Source organism: Ciconia boyciana, chromosome 23 (genome assembly GCF_034638445.1).
Source record: "Ciconia boyciana chromosome 23, ASM3463844v1, whole genome shotgun sequence".
Taxonomy (NCBI): domain Eukaryota; kingdom Metazoa; phylum Chordata; class Aves; order Ciconiiformes; family Ciconiidae; genus Ciconia; species Ciconia boyciana.
The window spans coordinates 1,486,333-1,503,609 of NC_132956.1; the positions used below are offsets into that span (position 1 = coordinate 1,486,333).

The 17,277-nt window shown below is 55.7% G+C and overlaps 1 protein-coding gene across 1 annotated transcript; it reads right to left on the reverse strand.

Moving 5' to 3' along the window:
• Nucleotides 1–825: 825 nt before the first annotated feature.
• Nucleotides 826–14,226, reverse strand: C23H6orf132 (chromosome 23 C6orf132 homolog). The gene is made up of 5 exons (XM_072845022.1): nt 14,082–14,226; nt 9,198–9,313; nt 4,529–4,604; nt 1,332–4,188; nt 826–931 (listed from the first exon to the last, which is right to left on the reverse strand). Exons 1-5 carry the CDS (start codon nt 14,224–14,226, stop codon nt 826–828), a joined length of 3,300 nt encoding a protein of 1,099 aa, XP_072701123.1.
• Between the last annotated feature and the right edge of the window lie 3,051 nt (nt 14,227–17,277).

Consider the following 17,277-nt stretch of genomic DNA (forward strand, 5'->3'; position numbering starts at 1 on the left):
TCCAACGTGCTTTGTAGCCATCCATCCAGGCCTCACAGCCTTCTTGCATGAGGAATAATTACCAACAGAAACATTTACAGTGACCAAAAGGCACAGGAAAGCAAGGGCTGGTGCTCCCAAAGCTGCTGCCCCCCTGCAGTTCCTCCCTGGAGAAGGGGGCTCACAGCTTCGCAGCAGAGCTGCCCCGGCTCGGCAGGACAGGCACTGAAAGCCAGGAGCTGGTTTTAAGGCATCGGCATAATTGATTTGCCCAAGGCTGTTGAAGGAGGTGGGGACAGAAGAGGTTAGGATCTAGACATCCTAAACTCTATTTCTATCCCATTGGCCTCACATTATCATCTTTGTTCCCCTACGTTTAGCTATACACTGCCTTGCTTCCATTACGCACATCTCCCAGTTGGTTTCTCCCTACTCCCAAGTATGTTGGATTTAAACCAATTAAAAAAACCCAAACTGAAAGCAATCTCTCCAGTGGTGCTACTCTTTAAAGAGAACTAAGGATGCTTTTTGGCTTTCTTAGAAGACCTATCAAGCTGCAAGTTTGAAAATAATACAGGGGGGAAATAGGAGAAGGAAAACCGAGTTTGCTCACGAAACAAGACAGCAGCCTGTCCTCTGTCGTAACTATTCTCCGTGACAGTCTTTTGAGAAGAGTCCAAATCCCAGGCTCACTCCCTGCCACCTTCGCCAGTGGTTTCAAGCAGTGTGTTTGCTGGCTGGGTTGGGACCATCCCCGGTGCACCTGGAGAAGGAGATGACCAACCCAGGTGCCTTCTCACCCCTTCCCAGCCGGACGAAGGCGGCGGAGCAGCCCTACGGACAAGCCTATCGGTGGCCGCTCTGGTAGGCGTAGGAGATGGGCTGCCGCGCCCCAGGCCTGACCGTGAAGGTGTTGGTAGGTCCGCCGTACTGCGAGCTGCCATGGGCAGGTCTGGAGGGAAAACAAGAGGGAAAGTCACTGAAAGCCAAGGAAACCCTTTGTTTTTATTCAATATTGCTTTTTTTTTCTTTTCTAGTGGAGCAGGGCGACTTTTGTCACCTCATGTCTCCATTCAGCGATGCAGGGAGGAGAGGGCGATGGGTGCCAGGGTTACGGCTGGGACCAGGGAGGAGCCATGCCACAGCCATGGCCCCGGACCGAGGCGGCGGGAGGAGACCCTGGCCAGGAGTGAGCCCAGCCAGGTGGCCAGCAGCACCGCATGAGCCAAGGGGCAATGACTTCTCTCGGGCCTCAGCGCTGCTCTGGGGCCACCCCAGGGCCCAGCCCTCCTCTTTTTCAAATCAAAGGGACACAGAGGACAGGGAAGGGGTCGGCTCAGGGGGACACATACCTGCTGGCTGCCACCACGCTGGCGGGCGAGAAATCCCCGTTCTGCCCCTTGTACTTGGTGTCGGCCCCAGCGCCGCTGTACGGCGCGGCTTTCCCAGCAGCATCGATGGACGTCCGCCTGCCCTGCGCGCTTGGGGGGCCGTTCCTGTGGGCAGGGCCGAGGCGGCGGACCCCCTCCCCGGCCAGGGAGCTGTATCCCCCGGGGCCATGGGAGGAGAGGGCGCCTGTGCCCCGGGGGGCTGCAGCTGCCCGGGGGTAGGAGCTGTCGGGCTCAGAGACATACAGGCGCTTCTTGATCAGCGGGCGGGGGTTCGGGCAGCGGCTGAAGTAACCGGCAGAGCTGCTGTAATCTGGGTACTGGGGCGCAAAGTCACCGTTCCTCCTGCTCTTCTCCGAGGGCAGCGGGGCTGGCAGCTCACGGCTGCCCCTGTAGCCGCGGCCGTAGCCGGGCCACCTGAAATACCGCGGCTCCCCTGAGCCCCGGCTGCCATCGGGGAAGCTGGGGCACTTGCGGTTCTCCTCCTGACTTGGGAGGGGCCCCTCAGCCTCATCCACCTCGTTGCTGAATTCGGGGGGCGGGGGGATAATCCCGTAGTCCAGCGCCGTCTCCCCGTTCTCCTCCTCCCTGGGCGTACCGTGGCGGGGCGGGCTGGGCTGCCCGGACTCGAGGAGGCCCCGCAGCAGGCTGGACGCAGCGGCCCGCTGGTGCCCGGGGAGGCTCGGGGGCTGCGCCTCGCCCGCTGCCCGCACGTCCTGGCCCTGCTCCGAGGAGCTGGAGAAGGATGGAGGTTTGCTCTGTCCCGACCCCGCTGCACCCGCCACAGGCGGCCGAGGCACCACGGTGAAGGAGTAGGGCTTGTACTCGTGGCTGTAGAAGCTGGTGGAGGTGGTGTCCGATGAGGCGCTGCCAAGTTTCAGGGGTGGCTTCGTCCGCAGCGCAGCTCCCACCTCACCACCCTGCCGGCCCCGCTGGGCACGCTGCCGGGCTGCCAGGAGCAGTGCCATGGGAGAGCCCCGCTCCACCCGCTCGCCCGTCACAGGGTGGATCAGCACCTCCTCTTGCCCTGTTCCCGAGGTGCCCGGCGGGCTCCTGGCCAAGCCTGCGGGGCAGGGTGGTTCAGCTGAGCTGGCCCCAGCCCGGTGCACTTTGTACTGGAAGATGGCCATGTTGGGCTGCGGTGCTGGGCTCTGCGCAGGAGAAATGGGGGGCGAGGGGGAAGTGGGAGCAGGGGGCTCCTCTGCTGGTCCCTGAGGTGGGTCTGGGGGGCTCACGCTGCTGTCAAGGGGCCCAGGAGCAGGAGTCAAGTTCTCTGTGGCCTTGCTAGTGGCAGGAGCAGGATGGTCCTTGTGCCCAGTCTCATCCTTCTCCACTGCAGCTGCTGGTGCTGGGAGCGGGCTTGGGGCCAGTTTTGGCAGCGCCGAGTCACCCGGGTCAGGGGGGCTCTTCCTCGGGTCAGGGGGGCTCTTCCTCATATGTGGGGTGCTGCTGCCATCTTCGGTGCCCTGCTTCTGGCTGCCGAGCCCCAAGGCAGGTTTCCCTTCTTTCTTCAGGGACAGCACAGCCTCCAGCTCATTCCTGATTTTCATCACGCTGCGGGTCTGCGTGGCAGGGTTGCTCTCCGGAGTGGGGAGTGTGGCGCTGGGAGAGCCCCCCTTGGCACTGGGGAGGCCGCTGGGCACCTCTTTCTTCTCACTCTCCCCTCCCGCCGGTAACCGCATGTCCTTCCCAGCAGGTCCAGCAAGTTGGGGTCCATTGAGACTGGGCCCGTGGCTGCCGGCATGGTCGGTACCGCTGTCCGTGGGCCGGGGAGCAGCTGGCTTCTCCGGCAGCCTCTCCTCCCTCCGTGGGGAGCGCAGGAGGGCCGAGAGCTCGTGCCGCAGCCTGCTCAGGTTGCTGGTGTCCCTCCAGTCATCCTCACAGGTTGGGTAGTCTGGAGGGGGGAGGTCCAGGTCATTTGCAGAGAGAGATTCAGATTTTGGAGGAGAGTCTCTCTCAGCTGTTTTTGACTGGGGAGCCTTCTCTACCTCGGAGGCTGGCAGCGGGGACCGGCGACCGGCAGGATTCGTCCCTTGGCCGAACCCTGGACCCGGCTTGGGGCTCAGTGGCAGGGGGGTCGGCACAGCCGGCTTTGCGAAAGCCTGTCTCAGCGGTGAGTTTCTTTGCTCGGCTTCTCCCGCATGAGCCTTGGCTGCAGGTCTTATGGTGAAGCAGGGCGGGAGGGGAGGCCGGGCGTGAGGCTGCCTGGGGAAGGGCTCCTGACGGACAGGCTGACTCTCCTGCACGGGGATGGAGGAGGACCGGGCTGGGGCCGGTGGGGGCACCTTGAAGGACCTGGGGAAGGTCAGGTGGGGCTCAGGGCAGTGCTTGGGTTGCAGGCTCTCCTTTGGGCCGGGGGCAGCTGGCACCCCAGCCTCGGCAGGGTGGAGCGGCCCCTCAGCGTCCGCCTGCCTTGTGTTCAGCACCGTCTCGGACTTCCACTTGGAGATGCCGGTGGTGAAGGGCACAGGGGCCCGGCTGAGCGGCGAGGCACCCGGCGGGGCTGGTGGGATGAAGTCTGGAGGAGCCGGTGTGCTGGGGGAGGACAGGCCAGAGGCTGGAGGTGGCGGAGGTGCCATGGCAGGAGGTGGTGGCACCATCTCAGGTGGTGGCAGTGGTGGAGGCAGTATTTCAGGCGGTGGAAGGACCGGCGAGGCTGGAGGTGGTGGCGCAGGTGCTGGTGCCGTTGGAGGAGGTGGCGGGGGTACCGACGGCGGTGGAGGGATGTCTTCATCCAGGTCATCCCCCTCGAGAGCCTGCGGGCGCAGGTCCCCCACTGAGCTGTACATTCGGTAGTTCCCATTGATCTGGGAGCCGGAGCCTGCAAGGAAGAGCAAGAGCACAGCGGTGTGAGCACCTCCTCAGTCAGCACCGCGATGGCTAGCATCGCCCCTGGCCAGCTGTCCTCCTAGGAAGCCAGCTTATTTTCCTCAGCAGCTGCCTAAAGCTTGCTGAACTGCAACAGCCACTATACCTCACCCCTTCGAAATTAATTCATTTTCAATGACTTCAAAAAATAATTAATAGTAGACTCTATTTTCGCATGAAAAGTCTCATGCTCAGACTGTCTGCTCCAGAGCCTGAGGAGCTTCCTTCCCCGAGGGCATGGTACTGCTGAGCGCTTAGCACCAGTCAAGGACTCAGCAGAGAAGATCCCTTACCAAGAGCTGCTTTTTCCTCAAAGTCTTCTGGCACCGACGGCGTTGGCACAGCCACCCCGTGGGATTCTTGGGCATTCTGCAATAGTTGAGAAAACAGCGCTGTTAGTTTTACACCCAAGGTACCAGAGCAAAGCGCTGACAAGCGGGCCCTAGCCTGTACAGCTGGTAATTTGTCTACGCAAACAGGGGCCTGATGGGATCCAGGGCCATTTCCGAGACATGGAAGTCCCTGCAGTAGCTGCTGTTGACAGGGTTTAAGGGGACGAGTGAAGTGATCAAGGTTACACAAGCCACGGACGCAACTCCCCTGTGCTAGTCAGGTGCAGAGGGGCTGGAGAGGAGCACGGCTATTTCACATCCAAGCTCAGGGCTCCCCAGCCCAAGATCAGCAGCACTCGTTTCTCGCCATTCACATACCAAGCAAATTTAATAGCTCCCACTGGTTTTGTGGGTATTGCTCTCCAGCAAGCACTGCCAGCCCATGTTGCAGTCACGTACGCACCGCACTGAAGTCACAGACAGACTTCCAGCTTTTTGGGAAACTGGCACCAGCATATCTGAACAGTCTGGGGAAAACTGCTACTTGCGTGGTTTGTGTTTCACTCTCAATTACTCCCTTCGCATTCAGGCTGAAAACTCAGCAGCGCATTTAGCTGGTACAGGACCATGCAATTTAGCAGCCTACACATTTGCGAGGATGCTTACAGCTAGGGCACTTTGGATAATTACAGCCACCCACCGTGAGATATTCATGGCACGTTGACTCACCTGGAGTGCTGACCAGGGCTCCTGCCTCCTACACCTGCCAGAAGCAGAAAGCCTCTCCTTTCTTCCAGTGACTCACTAAGATCGCTCTGCCGAGGGACTGGGGTTGCTCATGAAACGTACACTAACGCGCCCATGTCCGAAACACAAACCGATGCTGAATCAGGCTGTCAGCACAGAATCAAGTGACTGAAGCAGCAGACTGGGCTTTCACATACCAGCCTTGGGAGAGACCCATAGCACGGAAATAACACTCCATGAGCAGCAGGAGCTCACAGACCCATGGGCAGCGGTCAGGGACGTACTGCCCCGTTCCCAGGCTCCAGGGCCCACCCTGTTGCACTCCTCCTCACCCCAGGCAGCTGTTTGCATTAGCTGTTAACAGCCCCTTGTGCAAAGGAAACGTTATCCTACCATCAAGTCTGCACCGCTCAGTGCAGTGGTTTTCTGCATACAAAAGCCTAGATAAAGTTTGAGCCCATGCCCTTTGCCTTTCACTGGCATTACCACTATTTTTACAAGAGATTGCTGTAGGATTCCAAAGTCTCCTTGATCAAAGGTCAAGCTGGGTCTATACAGCCAGCCCCATCCAGGGCTCAGACAGCACATTAACATTACGCACCGCCCTGGGCGTAGGGAGCTCAGGAATGTAGGAGCTGCTGGGCCAGAGCTGACGCTACCAGCAGCAGCCTGGGCTCCTTCAGCAGAGTCCTGGAATCCCCCAGCTTTTGACAAAATAACAAGAAAATACGCATGCTTCGCTTGCAAAGTCCATCACCCTGCAGATGACCCAAGATCCTCTATAGCCACAAGGGAATGAGCCAGTTATTGGTGAGCCAGGAGAGAGAGTGGGAATTCACATTCCTGGGATTGCACAACTGATCAGACAACTTGGTGCTGATGGAGAAGCCAAGGTCTGCTAAGGCATTAGGACAGATCCGTTAGTGGCAAAACATGAGACTAGGTGAGCCTCATCTAAGATCTCTTTACCGGTCCCAAAGATACAGGACAATGCAGAGGGAAGATCCTTAACTTCAGCTGAAAGCCAGAGGGAAGACAAAGGCTAACAGGCACTTCAAGAGCCGATAATGAAATTGTCCAGAGCAATGAGATACCAAAAACCACAAAGAAAAAAACCCAGCAGTTCCCGTTTGCTATGGAAATTCATTGCTGCCAGTCTCCAGAGCACACCGAGGCTACCTGCTCATTTACAGGGAAACAGAGATGTCTGGGCACTGAATTAAAAGCAACATATGCATCACATGTTTGGACAGGAGTAGAAAGGGAATGACAGTCGGAAGAGATCTATGCAAAGCTGGAGGAAACAGAGTCCACATTTCATAAACGAGTGGTAATTTTGGACATGTCATTTCAACAGGTCCTAAAAACTGGGCAAGCCTGTTTCACACCAAAAATTTCTGTTGCAGTTGCTAATGCTCAGCATCCCTCTCAAAAACCGCCCATCCTCACGTCATGAGCTGGCTTCTGAAACGGAAAGCATCTCCAGTCCGCTGCCAGTCTCCAGAGATGACTAGAAAGATTGTTTCCCTCTCCTGTGTTTGCTAGGGGTGTGACCAGCCCAGCAAACCTCCAGCTGATTCAGAGCAGAGCGCGGTGCGCCAAGAACCTGCATTTCCAGTTTGTGGTACCTGAATCAGATTTATGTGCGCCGAGGATCCCGTTGAGGGGAGCTTTCACTGTAACCACCAGGAATCACTTTTCAGTGCTGGAGCAGAGTTAGATATCCCGTCCCCAGTGAAGGGGAGCCTGCCTCCCCAGCCTCCCCGGTCTCTCGGGACCCCACACTTCCCACCCATTAAATGAACTAGGTTTGAGCCTGCCCGTTACAAAAAACCGCACCAAAATACAACTGCTTGGCATCCTGGGGTCTCAGAGAGGCCAAGGATTTCTCCAAATATGAAGAGCTACCCCCAGACTCCTTGTTTTGAAGCAGAGCTAGGGAAGTCTGACGGTTAACTAAAGGAATTTATTCCCCCAGGATGCCAAAGCTCTGCCCGCACCTGCGGTGCCTGGGAAGCCAGGCGGGCAGGGGGACGCGGTGGCACCCGCGAGGCAGGCAGCGAAGCCCCCTCTCCCGCAGCCCCCGCTGCAACGCAGCTCGCCGCGCCACGCAGCAGGGCCGAGGGCCAGGCGGGTGGGGGGAAGGAAGGAGCTCGGTGCGGGGAGAGCTGCCAGGCGCCCGGGCACACGGAGCCCTGCGGGCCTGGCTGGCGGGCAGGGTGTGCGCGTCCTCCCGACGCACAGCAAGGCGGGCAGCTGCTTCTCCGCCTCCCACCCCGGCACAGGAGAGCAGGTGGGTGGAATGAAAGGGTTAAGGCAGGAGCTGCAGAACAGCCCGGTGCAAGTATGTATGTGGCAGCAGGAGCGTCTGTGCCAAATCAAATAATAATCAAACCTAATCAAAATAATGCAAATACGCAACACAGACTGGTCCTTAAAAAGCATTGCTTATTCCTACTAATTTCTTCAGTTAAACCTGTTGCTCTTGGAAGAAGCACAGTGAGAGGGACCCTCACAAGGGCAACCGAGGGGAAAAAAGCCCCAGGGCCTCTGCAGGCAGCAGGAAACCTCCATGGCTGGGGTGACAGCCCTTAGTCTGTCCGTCCCAGCGACGTTTGTGCTGTTTATTCCTCTACCACATACACTTCCACTAGTGAAGCATTTGAAAGCTCTAAAAAAGATGCAAAAGGCCAGTTGCACTCTAAAAACCTGGTGATATGGGGTGCCAGCTATGGTCACAGCCCCAAGCCTGTGCTACTGGACAGGAGTTTCTCAGGCACCAGTCCTAGGGCTACTCGACTCGCAGCCCAGGTGAGACTTTTCACCTGCTGTGATCTTTTGGAAGGATCACAGAGGGCACAACCCCTTTGCAGAACCTGTGTAACCCCATAACTTCCTAATTATGCTCTCAGATAAATGTATATACTCCCTCCCCCCCAGTTGTCCTCCAAATGACACCTGCACAACCCCATTAACTCCTAATTGCACCCAGGTCACAGCAGACCAGCCCGTTTTCCGCTGAAGGTGATGGCTGCTCTAAAGGACAAGGATGTACATGGAAAAACATCCCTTGCTCTCAGAAAGGATTTCCTTGTCGAGACCAAGGGCTTTTAAGTGTTTCACTGTCTTAAGTGACCTTCAGTGTTCTGTGTGTATCACTTCACTTTTAGCTATTGCCATCTCCAAAACATCTCCGAGCAACCATGTGCTTCGCTGTACTCTTTAGGGGATAAGACCTTTGGAAGGGTGCATTACATGGGGGAGGAAAGCTTGCTCAGCACACACAGCATCGGAGCATCGAAGCCAGCCACGACCACCTGCGGCTTCTGGAGGCAGCAGGGGGGTCCCAGCTGGGTCAAAGCCACCTCTGGGTCCAGCTGTGTTGGCCCTTGCTGCTTCAGTCCCTGCAGTGGCAGCTCTGCAGGGAACAGTTTCCCTCAAGCAGAGATTGGAAAATCAGCCTCTGCACAGACACCTGCTGCATTGCCTCCTCCTTCCTCTGCTGTAAACAGGACAGAGTTTTGCTATTGCTCTCTCCAGCAACACGCCCGATCCAGAGAGAGATACTGCCAGCAGCAGTTAGATAAAATGCAGTGCAAGCCAGATCTATCATCTACATGCTCAGCAATTTTTTTTTTAATTGAGAATACAAGTCTGATGATGCTTACGTCTCTCGCCCGAGTATCTCGCCTATGTCCAACACAAGCCTTGAACTCAGATCACCTCCTAATCCCTCGTATCCAGCATTATTATAGCGTGGTTTTGCTTTTCATTTATTTTCTTCCCTCGGGTAGAGGATGAGAGCAGCACCCAGCCCAGCTGGTTCTGGGCACCAGTTACACATGCTGCCGTAACAAATCCCAGCGGCAAGCTGGATACTCACAAGGGGTAAGAAAGTCAGCAGTGGCCGGACTCTCGGACGAGGTTTAAGCGTTGCTGTGCCAGAGTCGGTCATTGTCCCAAAGCGATTGTCACCATAGTACACTTCAATCACATCACCTGAGGGGAAGAGAAGACTGTTAGCAGCAGCACTGTGTTCGAGGCAACAGGAAAAGCAACATTGGACACCACCTAATTTTAAAAAGCACTGTGAAGAATTTGCTATATCAGCTCCCAGGAACGGGCAAAACCCATCAGATTCTGAGGAGTATCTGGGTGTTTTGGAGCCGAGTTGAAGATGGGAGGAGAAAGGTCCCAGGTGAGCGGGACCCCCGGGCAGGCGCTGGCAGCCCTGGCACACACCCGCAAGGTGCGGAGACCCTTCCCAGAGCTCCAGACGCTGGAGTTTAAAGAGCACAGATGTCAAGTCTATTCTGAAAGGCTTATGTCTAACAGGAGCTAACTTAAATTTACCTCAGGAGGGTCAAAAGTTAGCACAAACACTCAATTCACTCCCCACCCTACAATTAGGGAAGGAAAATGCTTCAGGAGCAACTGGATCAGCTCTGCATAGTGACCATAGGACAGCTCTGACCCCAGGAGAGCCGGAGGTGGGTCCGGGCAGGTGGCCGCAGAGGTGACACAAACCAGCTCATAAGCACCAGCAGGATCCGATCGTGGCTGATCCGCCAGCGGCTGGAATTGAGGGGGGAGCAGCAGCAGAGTCTAACCACCAACCACCCCAACTGGAGAGAGAGCTCCTGCCCCTCCTCGCCGGCCGACCGCTCTCCGGGCACAGCAGTTGCATCAAAGCGCAGACTTAATTACAGGTTCCTCACTCAGCCCTATCACGACAACAGGTCCCTGTCACTCACGCAGCGGAGAGGGACAGCGGAGGCGTCCCTGACCCTGGCTACCCGCTGGCAGCGGCACCATCCCTCGGGACTCCCGCTGGCTTGTGCCGAGCAGGACCGGGGCGAGCGGAGGGGAACGCCTCGCTGCACGGCTCAGACACAGCGATGGAAACGGGACACGCAGGGGCTGCCCGAGGAGGTTTTTCCCCGCTCCGTGTTTTGCTGCTGGTGGCTGAGGGCAGCGGGAGGGAGGTGCCACAGTTGCTCTCCCTGCTGCGGATGGACACCACCAGCGCCCGCAGCATCCTTCTGCATACTGCTGGAGCAATCTGTTTCTGACCCCTGATGCAATTGGCACTGGAGGACAAATTGCGCTTGCCCCAACACTTTCACACTTCAGCCTGCCTGACGGAGAAATGCTCTGAATGTCTTCCCACGAAATACCACTACGAATGGAGATGCTATGGCAGAGCCCTGGCGTTACAAGCAGGAGAAGCCATCGGGTACTCCTGGTTCCCAGCCCTGTGCTTTTACCCTGAACCACACCTTTTGGGCCGGTTTATTTCTGACAGTGAATAAAGCTCATAAAATTAGTTTAATTACGTTCTTTGTGTCTGATTAACAGCATGAATTAACAAGCAGAAGCACTGAAGCATGTAAACCCCACCTTGGCTGGAAGGAGATACACAAATAATTCGTAGCCAAGGAGACCAACATTAAAGAAAATATGACGGTTTCAGGAAGGAGGGGGAAACGAGCAAAATGGCTGTGATCAGAGAGAAAACTCTGCAGGAGTGTTCCCACCTAACAGATTTCGATAGTGGTTTCAGGGAGAAGGAAGAAGCAAACAACCTCCCCCTCCGCAGCAAAACACAAACACCACGTAGTAAATAGCTTCCCTTCCCCCCAAAAAAGTTTGGAAGCAGTCCTCAAACCTGACCCCATGCTAAAGCGTGAAGCACAGAAACTGTTTCTGTCAAGTATCGTACAGCAATTAAAAGCCAAGGAGCAGAAAGGTGAAGGTTGTGTAAGCTCCGCACAGAGGCAAAGGGGCTGGGCTGCATTTCTAAGCCTCCGAAACCCAAGGGCAGCACTCGCTGAAGCAGGACTGCCTGTCTGAGGAGCTTGCTGCACCCCAGAGTCCCTGACTGAGGCTGTGCAAGCACCCGGCCGCTGCCATGGCCCCAGCCAATGTCCCCGCTCCCTCTTGAGTGTCCCTGCTCCCGCACGGCCCCTTGCTGGCCCGAGGCACAGCCTGTGCCCCCCAGACGCTGCTGGACCCAGCTCGTGCAGGTGGAACCAATGACCGGGGTCCCCAACCCATCACAGACTGCCATGGCATGTAGTTGTGGCTGTCACTTCAGTGTCTCTGCCCTCCTTGGATGGGCAGAAATCAGGCAAGAAGCTCCCAAGGAAACAGAGCTTTACACTGAGTTTAGTGGGAGGGGGGGGAAAAAAAAGAAAGAAAGAAAAAAAAAAAAAGGAGGACAAATGCTTGTGTGTGTATTCCTACAGAAGAAAAGCACTTGCATGAACACTTGGAATGAAGAACCTGACCACACCAGGGGCTGGGCATGAGCTACCACAGCCTCTGCTGAAGTTATGGGTTCGGAGGCAGCTGAATTCCACATAACCTTGAGACACGCCACTGAGTCCAGCAAGGATGTAAGCTTTTCCTTTCTCCCACCCACTGCACCACAAGTTACCCTGGGATACACCCAGGAGTATCCATCATCCTATCACTGTCCTTAGAGTCAGTCCCTTCCTTTCCCTTATCCCAAACTTCTGCACTACAAGACATTCTTTAGAAAATGGACATTTTCTTCAGCTTTCAAAATACTGATCTGCCTGCACTTCAGTTAGTCTGGTCTTACCAACAGTTTAACACTGCCGTGCCTGTGAGGGGCTCGAGCGTGAAGAAGGAGCTGCTAGAGTCTTGAGGATGGCAGAGATGCCAGCAAATTATTATTATTTTTGCATAACCAATTGGGTGACCCCACATTCAGTGAGTAAGCAGCAAGAACTAAGGCCAGTGCAACATGAGAGTTTGGATTCAGACAGGTTTGTGGAACAGTGATAGAGTAGTTCAGAGACTTGAAATGACGACAGTTTTATATTAAACAAGACTCTAGGTAAACCCAGTGAGAAACTGGATTAAAGATCACAAGGTCTTTGATCCTAGATTACTAAGCATCGCTAACCTGAATGCATTTAATTAAAGTAAAATGAAGTGCTTGTAGTTGTGTTTTCTTTGCTAGATAAACAGGACTTGCCTGCTAAGAGCCTGTCACCAGTAAGACCTGTGCTCTGCCAGCTTCATTTCCTGGAAGGAGGGATCAGGAAACACGCCCTCGGAGGCTGTCGGAAGTGGCTGGCCTTGGCTACGCTTTGGCCACTTTTTGACATTCAACCTGTTCTGGAGATGTTTGTGTCCTCTCAGTCATGGGAAATAAAATAAGCAATCTGCAACACAGGTAATGGAACTTCTTCCTACTTCGGGGTTGCATCACCTGGAGTAGGCGTAGCAGGTTTGACGCTGGGGTATCCACAGCTCACAGCGAGGAGGTGGCATCAGTCACTGTATTCAGGAATCTCTGAGTCAGTGACATGCAAACCTACACCCATTCCACATTGCTTAACTTGTGTTTACTTTGTATGAAAAACTAAGGTGGGGATTAGCAGAAGCAGTGGACTCCTTTTGGCAGCAGCGACAGCACGAAGCTATGCAGCAAATATTCAAGAAACAGGGCCAGGGATGGGGCTTCACTGGGTAAGACCGTGGAAGTTAGGATACGATAAAATCTGCCCCTTGGACTGCTTAGCCGTGAGCATGCCGTTCCTCACCACAAGCCCACACCTCAGCACACGTTACTCCGAACACGGTCACTCAACTTCTCTGCGTCACACTACCCTACACAAATTAAATCAATGATATAAATGCCAAGAGGATGCTAAGGAGTGATTCAACAGCCTTTATTTATGCTCAGATTTCAAGGACTCCTGGCTTTTGCCTTGCAAGCTGATCCACGCAGCAGGTCCCCACACCTGAAAGGAATGCCTTTGTGCTGCAATCGCAGCCACGGAAATCAGGCTTGTAATAAGCAGACACAGCGACTTTTGTTGGTTGTTTTTTTTTTTAAATCCAAACCACATCAGAGGGCGGCTTGAATCCTCCTCAGATTTACGACAGTTAGAAATCAGCAATTTTCCTTTTGCGTTTAAGAGCTGCATGAAACTCTCCGTCACATTTTCATTTTATCTTAGTTTTACCAGCTTGGCCTTCAGGGTGTAACCACCTTGCAGCAGCTTTAATGGACACTGCTTCACCCCGCACAGCTCAGCAAGCGGCGCTTCCATTTTTAAGCTTGGAAGTGCGTATTGGAATCTTACAAACTTCATCCACAAACTCCTATCTTTTATCTACTTGGCTCCATTACTATTAATTTGGCTCCCTCCTACATGAGCCTCCAGGGCACAGTATTGCCATTAAAACCACAAAGAAATACAAATAAATCCTCGGAATACGCAACCCTCAACGCCCCCCTCGCACACAGTCCTGCAAGAAACAGGTTTACAAGTAAATAACTAAAACCTGGGAAGGAGCGGATCAAACATGGCGTGGGAAAGAGCTGCTGGCAGCAGCAGGACACGTTCGCGATTAACTATCGGCCCGCTTTGCTCGAGTTTAACTTCCCGGAGCGGTTCCGGCCCCGCGGAAGCAGCGAGCCGGTCTCGAGCAGCCGGCGCGGAGCCCCCGCGCCTTCCCCAGCGGCCCCGGGGCTTCGCTCCGGCCGCGGCCCGCAGAGCGCGGCTGCCACTTGCGCCCGCCGGCCCCGGCCCCGCCGCCGCCCGCCGCTCCCCGGCCCGGCGGTGGGCGAGCCCCGCCGCTCCCCCCCGGCCCCTCCGCTCCCCGCCGGCCCCGGCCCCGCTCCCGCCCCCGGGTCACGCGTGGCCGCGCACGGAGCTCCCGCCGGCCGCCGCGGGGCTGCCCAGCGAGCCCCCGGGCAGGCCGGAGGAGCGGGGCAGACACTGACCGGTGCCGCCCGCGCTGTCCGAGGTCACCTCCTGCGTGAAGATCCAGGGCGGGTTGGCAGCGAAGAGGGAAGCGGCGGCGGGGCTGGCGTGGCGCTTCCCGAAGAGGCGGCTGAAGGTGCCCTGCACGGAGTGATGCTTCTTCATCCTGGCGGAGCCTGGCGCTGCCCGCCGCGCTCCCAGCCGGGCATCCCCGCCGCGGCAGGCGGGCGCGGGGCCGGGGCCGCTGCCACAGCGGCTGCGGGCGGGGGCGGGCCGGGCCGGGCCCACCTGGCCCCACCTTCGGCCCCTCCTTCCGCCCAGGTGCTGCCTCCCGCCGCGCCGGGAGCCGCCGGCCGCACCCCGCCAGCCGCGGGCCGCGCAGCCCCTGGGGCCCGGCGGAGGAAGGCCCCGCTGCCCCCGCGGTCCTGGGAGGCAGGGCCGGCCCCGGGGCTGCCCCGGAGCTGAGCCCGTCTCCCAGCCCCGCGGGCTTTGGCAGCCCCTTCCCGCTGCGGGGGCGTGGGTAAGGCTGGGTACCCTCGAGGGTCAACGTGGCTGAACGTCTGGCTCCTCTTAAAAAGACCCGACGCGACACAAACTATCGGTGTTTCCACGCTGGCCGCGTACCGACCGCGTAGGTTCGAGAGCTTCGATCTTTCTCTCGCTGTCCCCTGTGTTTATCTGTTCATTCACCCGCCGCTGCAGTCCTGACCCCAGGGCCGGGCTCCCCGGCCCCAAGACTTTCTGCAGACCCGCTTGCGCAGTGCCTTGGGGCCTGAAGTCCCTGTCTGAGATCTGCAGGTGTCCTTGCAATACAAGGAAATGTCAGCCAGAGCCAGGGGAAGCGGAGCCGTAATCCTTTCCCTCTGCTGTGTGTGTGCTAGAAAGCAAATTGGCACCGAGTTCTTAGGAGGTGTCTCATGGAGCAGTAAAGCCCCCCTCCTCCACACGTATGAGCCCCTGCGCAGATCCCTACGGGCTTCGGTGGGACTATGCGCCGCCAGAAACGTCCCCCCGGGCAATGCGACCTGCGTGGTATCAGGGTTTGGGATTTTTTTGATACAAAAGCTTAAAGGCAGCGGGACTTGACCCCAAACCATTTCTTGTTTCAGGTACAAAAGCAAGTGTCTAGCGTTGCCAACAATTTTCTGTGTCATACAAATAAAAACTGAGTGTTAATGAGTAACATCATTGGTTATTAATAAATGCTGGGATTTCTGGCGAACTTTAAACCCAAAATAGCTGTCGAAACATTAACTTTGAAACACAGCTTCAGGGTAAGATCAGCCTGTCTTATATCTATTTCTATTTCCACCACGTGTTGAAAGTCAAAATGATACAGATTTCTTTTTTCAGTGATAAGTATCACTTATTTAATCACTTTGAAATTATGCTTTTCACAACCTTTTCTTGCCACAAAGTACAAATTAGGGCAACATATTAAATCACCTGGAAACAATGAAAAATGAGTATTATGATATTTCAAAAGAAAAATCTAATCATGGCGTAAATTGTCAGGCAGCACTTAAATAAGGTGAGTTAACATGAATGGCAAACGGGGAAAGAAAAGGAGAGTTAAAATGTCACACCACGTGGATTCAATACTGTGGCTGTAATATCGGGGTGATAATTATTTAAGACAGTTTTCAGAGAATGTAGCCTGGTCTGCGGATGTGCAGCTCCATCCAGCTGGTCGGATGCCGTTTCCCGGCCGGGAGCGGGGAGGCTCCGTGGGCTGCCTGCGCCCAGCTCCCGCTGCCGCTCCCGAGATCCGCTCTAGGAGCAGCGGGCGATGCCGAAGGGACGGCCCCGTGCTGTGCACAAGGCCTGCAATTAGTGCGACTCGCACCCTTTCTGACAGTTATCTTAACTGCTGTTTGTGTGAGACAGGGAAAGGAAACAACCCTGCAAATCCTGCAAACATTTGCACGAGTGTGACTCCCGCACGCCCTGAGCTCGCGGCACAGGAACACACCGCAGGGACATGCAGTCGTGTTTTAGCCGAGATCGTAGTAAAAGGGATAGTCCTGCCTGCAGATAAGAGCGGTAATAGGATGGAAACTGTGAAACACCGTTCCTCCTGAAATGAAATGAAGGACCCACTCACTACTGGAAAGACAAAGGACACAGTATCTTTGCAAGACAGGCAAGGCATTATGTGCTCCCTGATATTCACAGTCTTTGACTGAACAAATCGAACAGGATCTACAGAGAGACAAAGGCAAGGAAAAGGGGAAGGAGAAGAGGAACTATTTTAAGAAGAGAAGCCAATAAAATCCCGTGGAATGAGAAAGCCTGGGCTCATGCACGAAGGCGTCCCACAAAATGTCGTTACACCAAAGAGACTTCAAAGGGGCCACACGGCTGCTGCGATGCTCTGCAGGAACAGGGAAGCGTGATTCAGCTCCCTGACACTTGCTCCCGTGGTGTTCCTCTGGCCCCGGGGCAGGGGGGACTCCAGAGCAGCACCCATGAGATCCGGGGGCGGTGAGCCGTACCCGTGCCACCACACCAGCCATGGTTTTGCCTCACCCTGGGTGGTGAGCGTAGGAAAACATACTCCTCACAACATGAAGGGATGTGTGTTTTGAGGTGAATTCATTATCCCAGTGAACACAAGCTGCTAAACAATTCTGCAAGAGCTCGTGCACACTCCCGTTTATTTGTTCCAGATGAAAAATATTCGTTCTTTACCTTCCACCTCCCAGTAAAGCACAGACCTCCCCCCAGGAGACCAGGAAAAGCTCAGGACTAGCAAGAGGAACGTGCTATGTGTGGGCTGACTTCTGCAAAGTGCAAACTCAAAAGAAGCAGAAAAGATGCCCAGTTTGGTGGCATGGCTGTATTTTTAAGGGAGGACGACTGCCACTCGCCGTGCTATCCTGAGCGATAGCGGCCACAGGTGGGCCGGGCTGGGCGCAAAGCACGGGAAAGCACTTGGAAGATCGCCAGCAGATTTTATGGCATAGAAATAGCCATGTGAGCACTGCTCTGATGTAACACCCCGCAGTGTGAGGCTGCCTTTGATCCTAATATGGGTAAACACCCCAGAACAATCTGCCTTCGCATCAGCGTGAGGAGCTGCACCCTGCAGATGCAGATCTTTCCCTGCCGCACTCGCAGGTGTGCAAAGTGCTTGTGCAGCGCAGCTCCCCAGCCGGACCCGAAGGAGGGAGGGAGGGAGGGACGGGAGGAGAAACCCTCGCGTGTGGCTGCAGA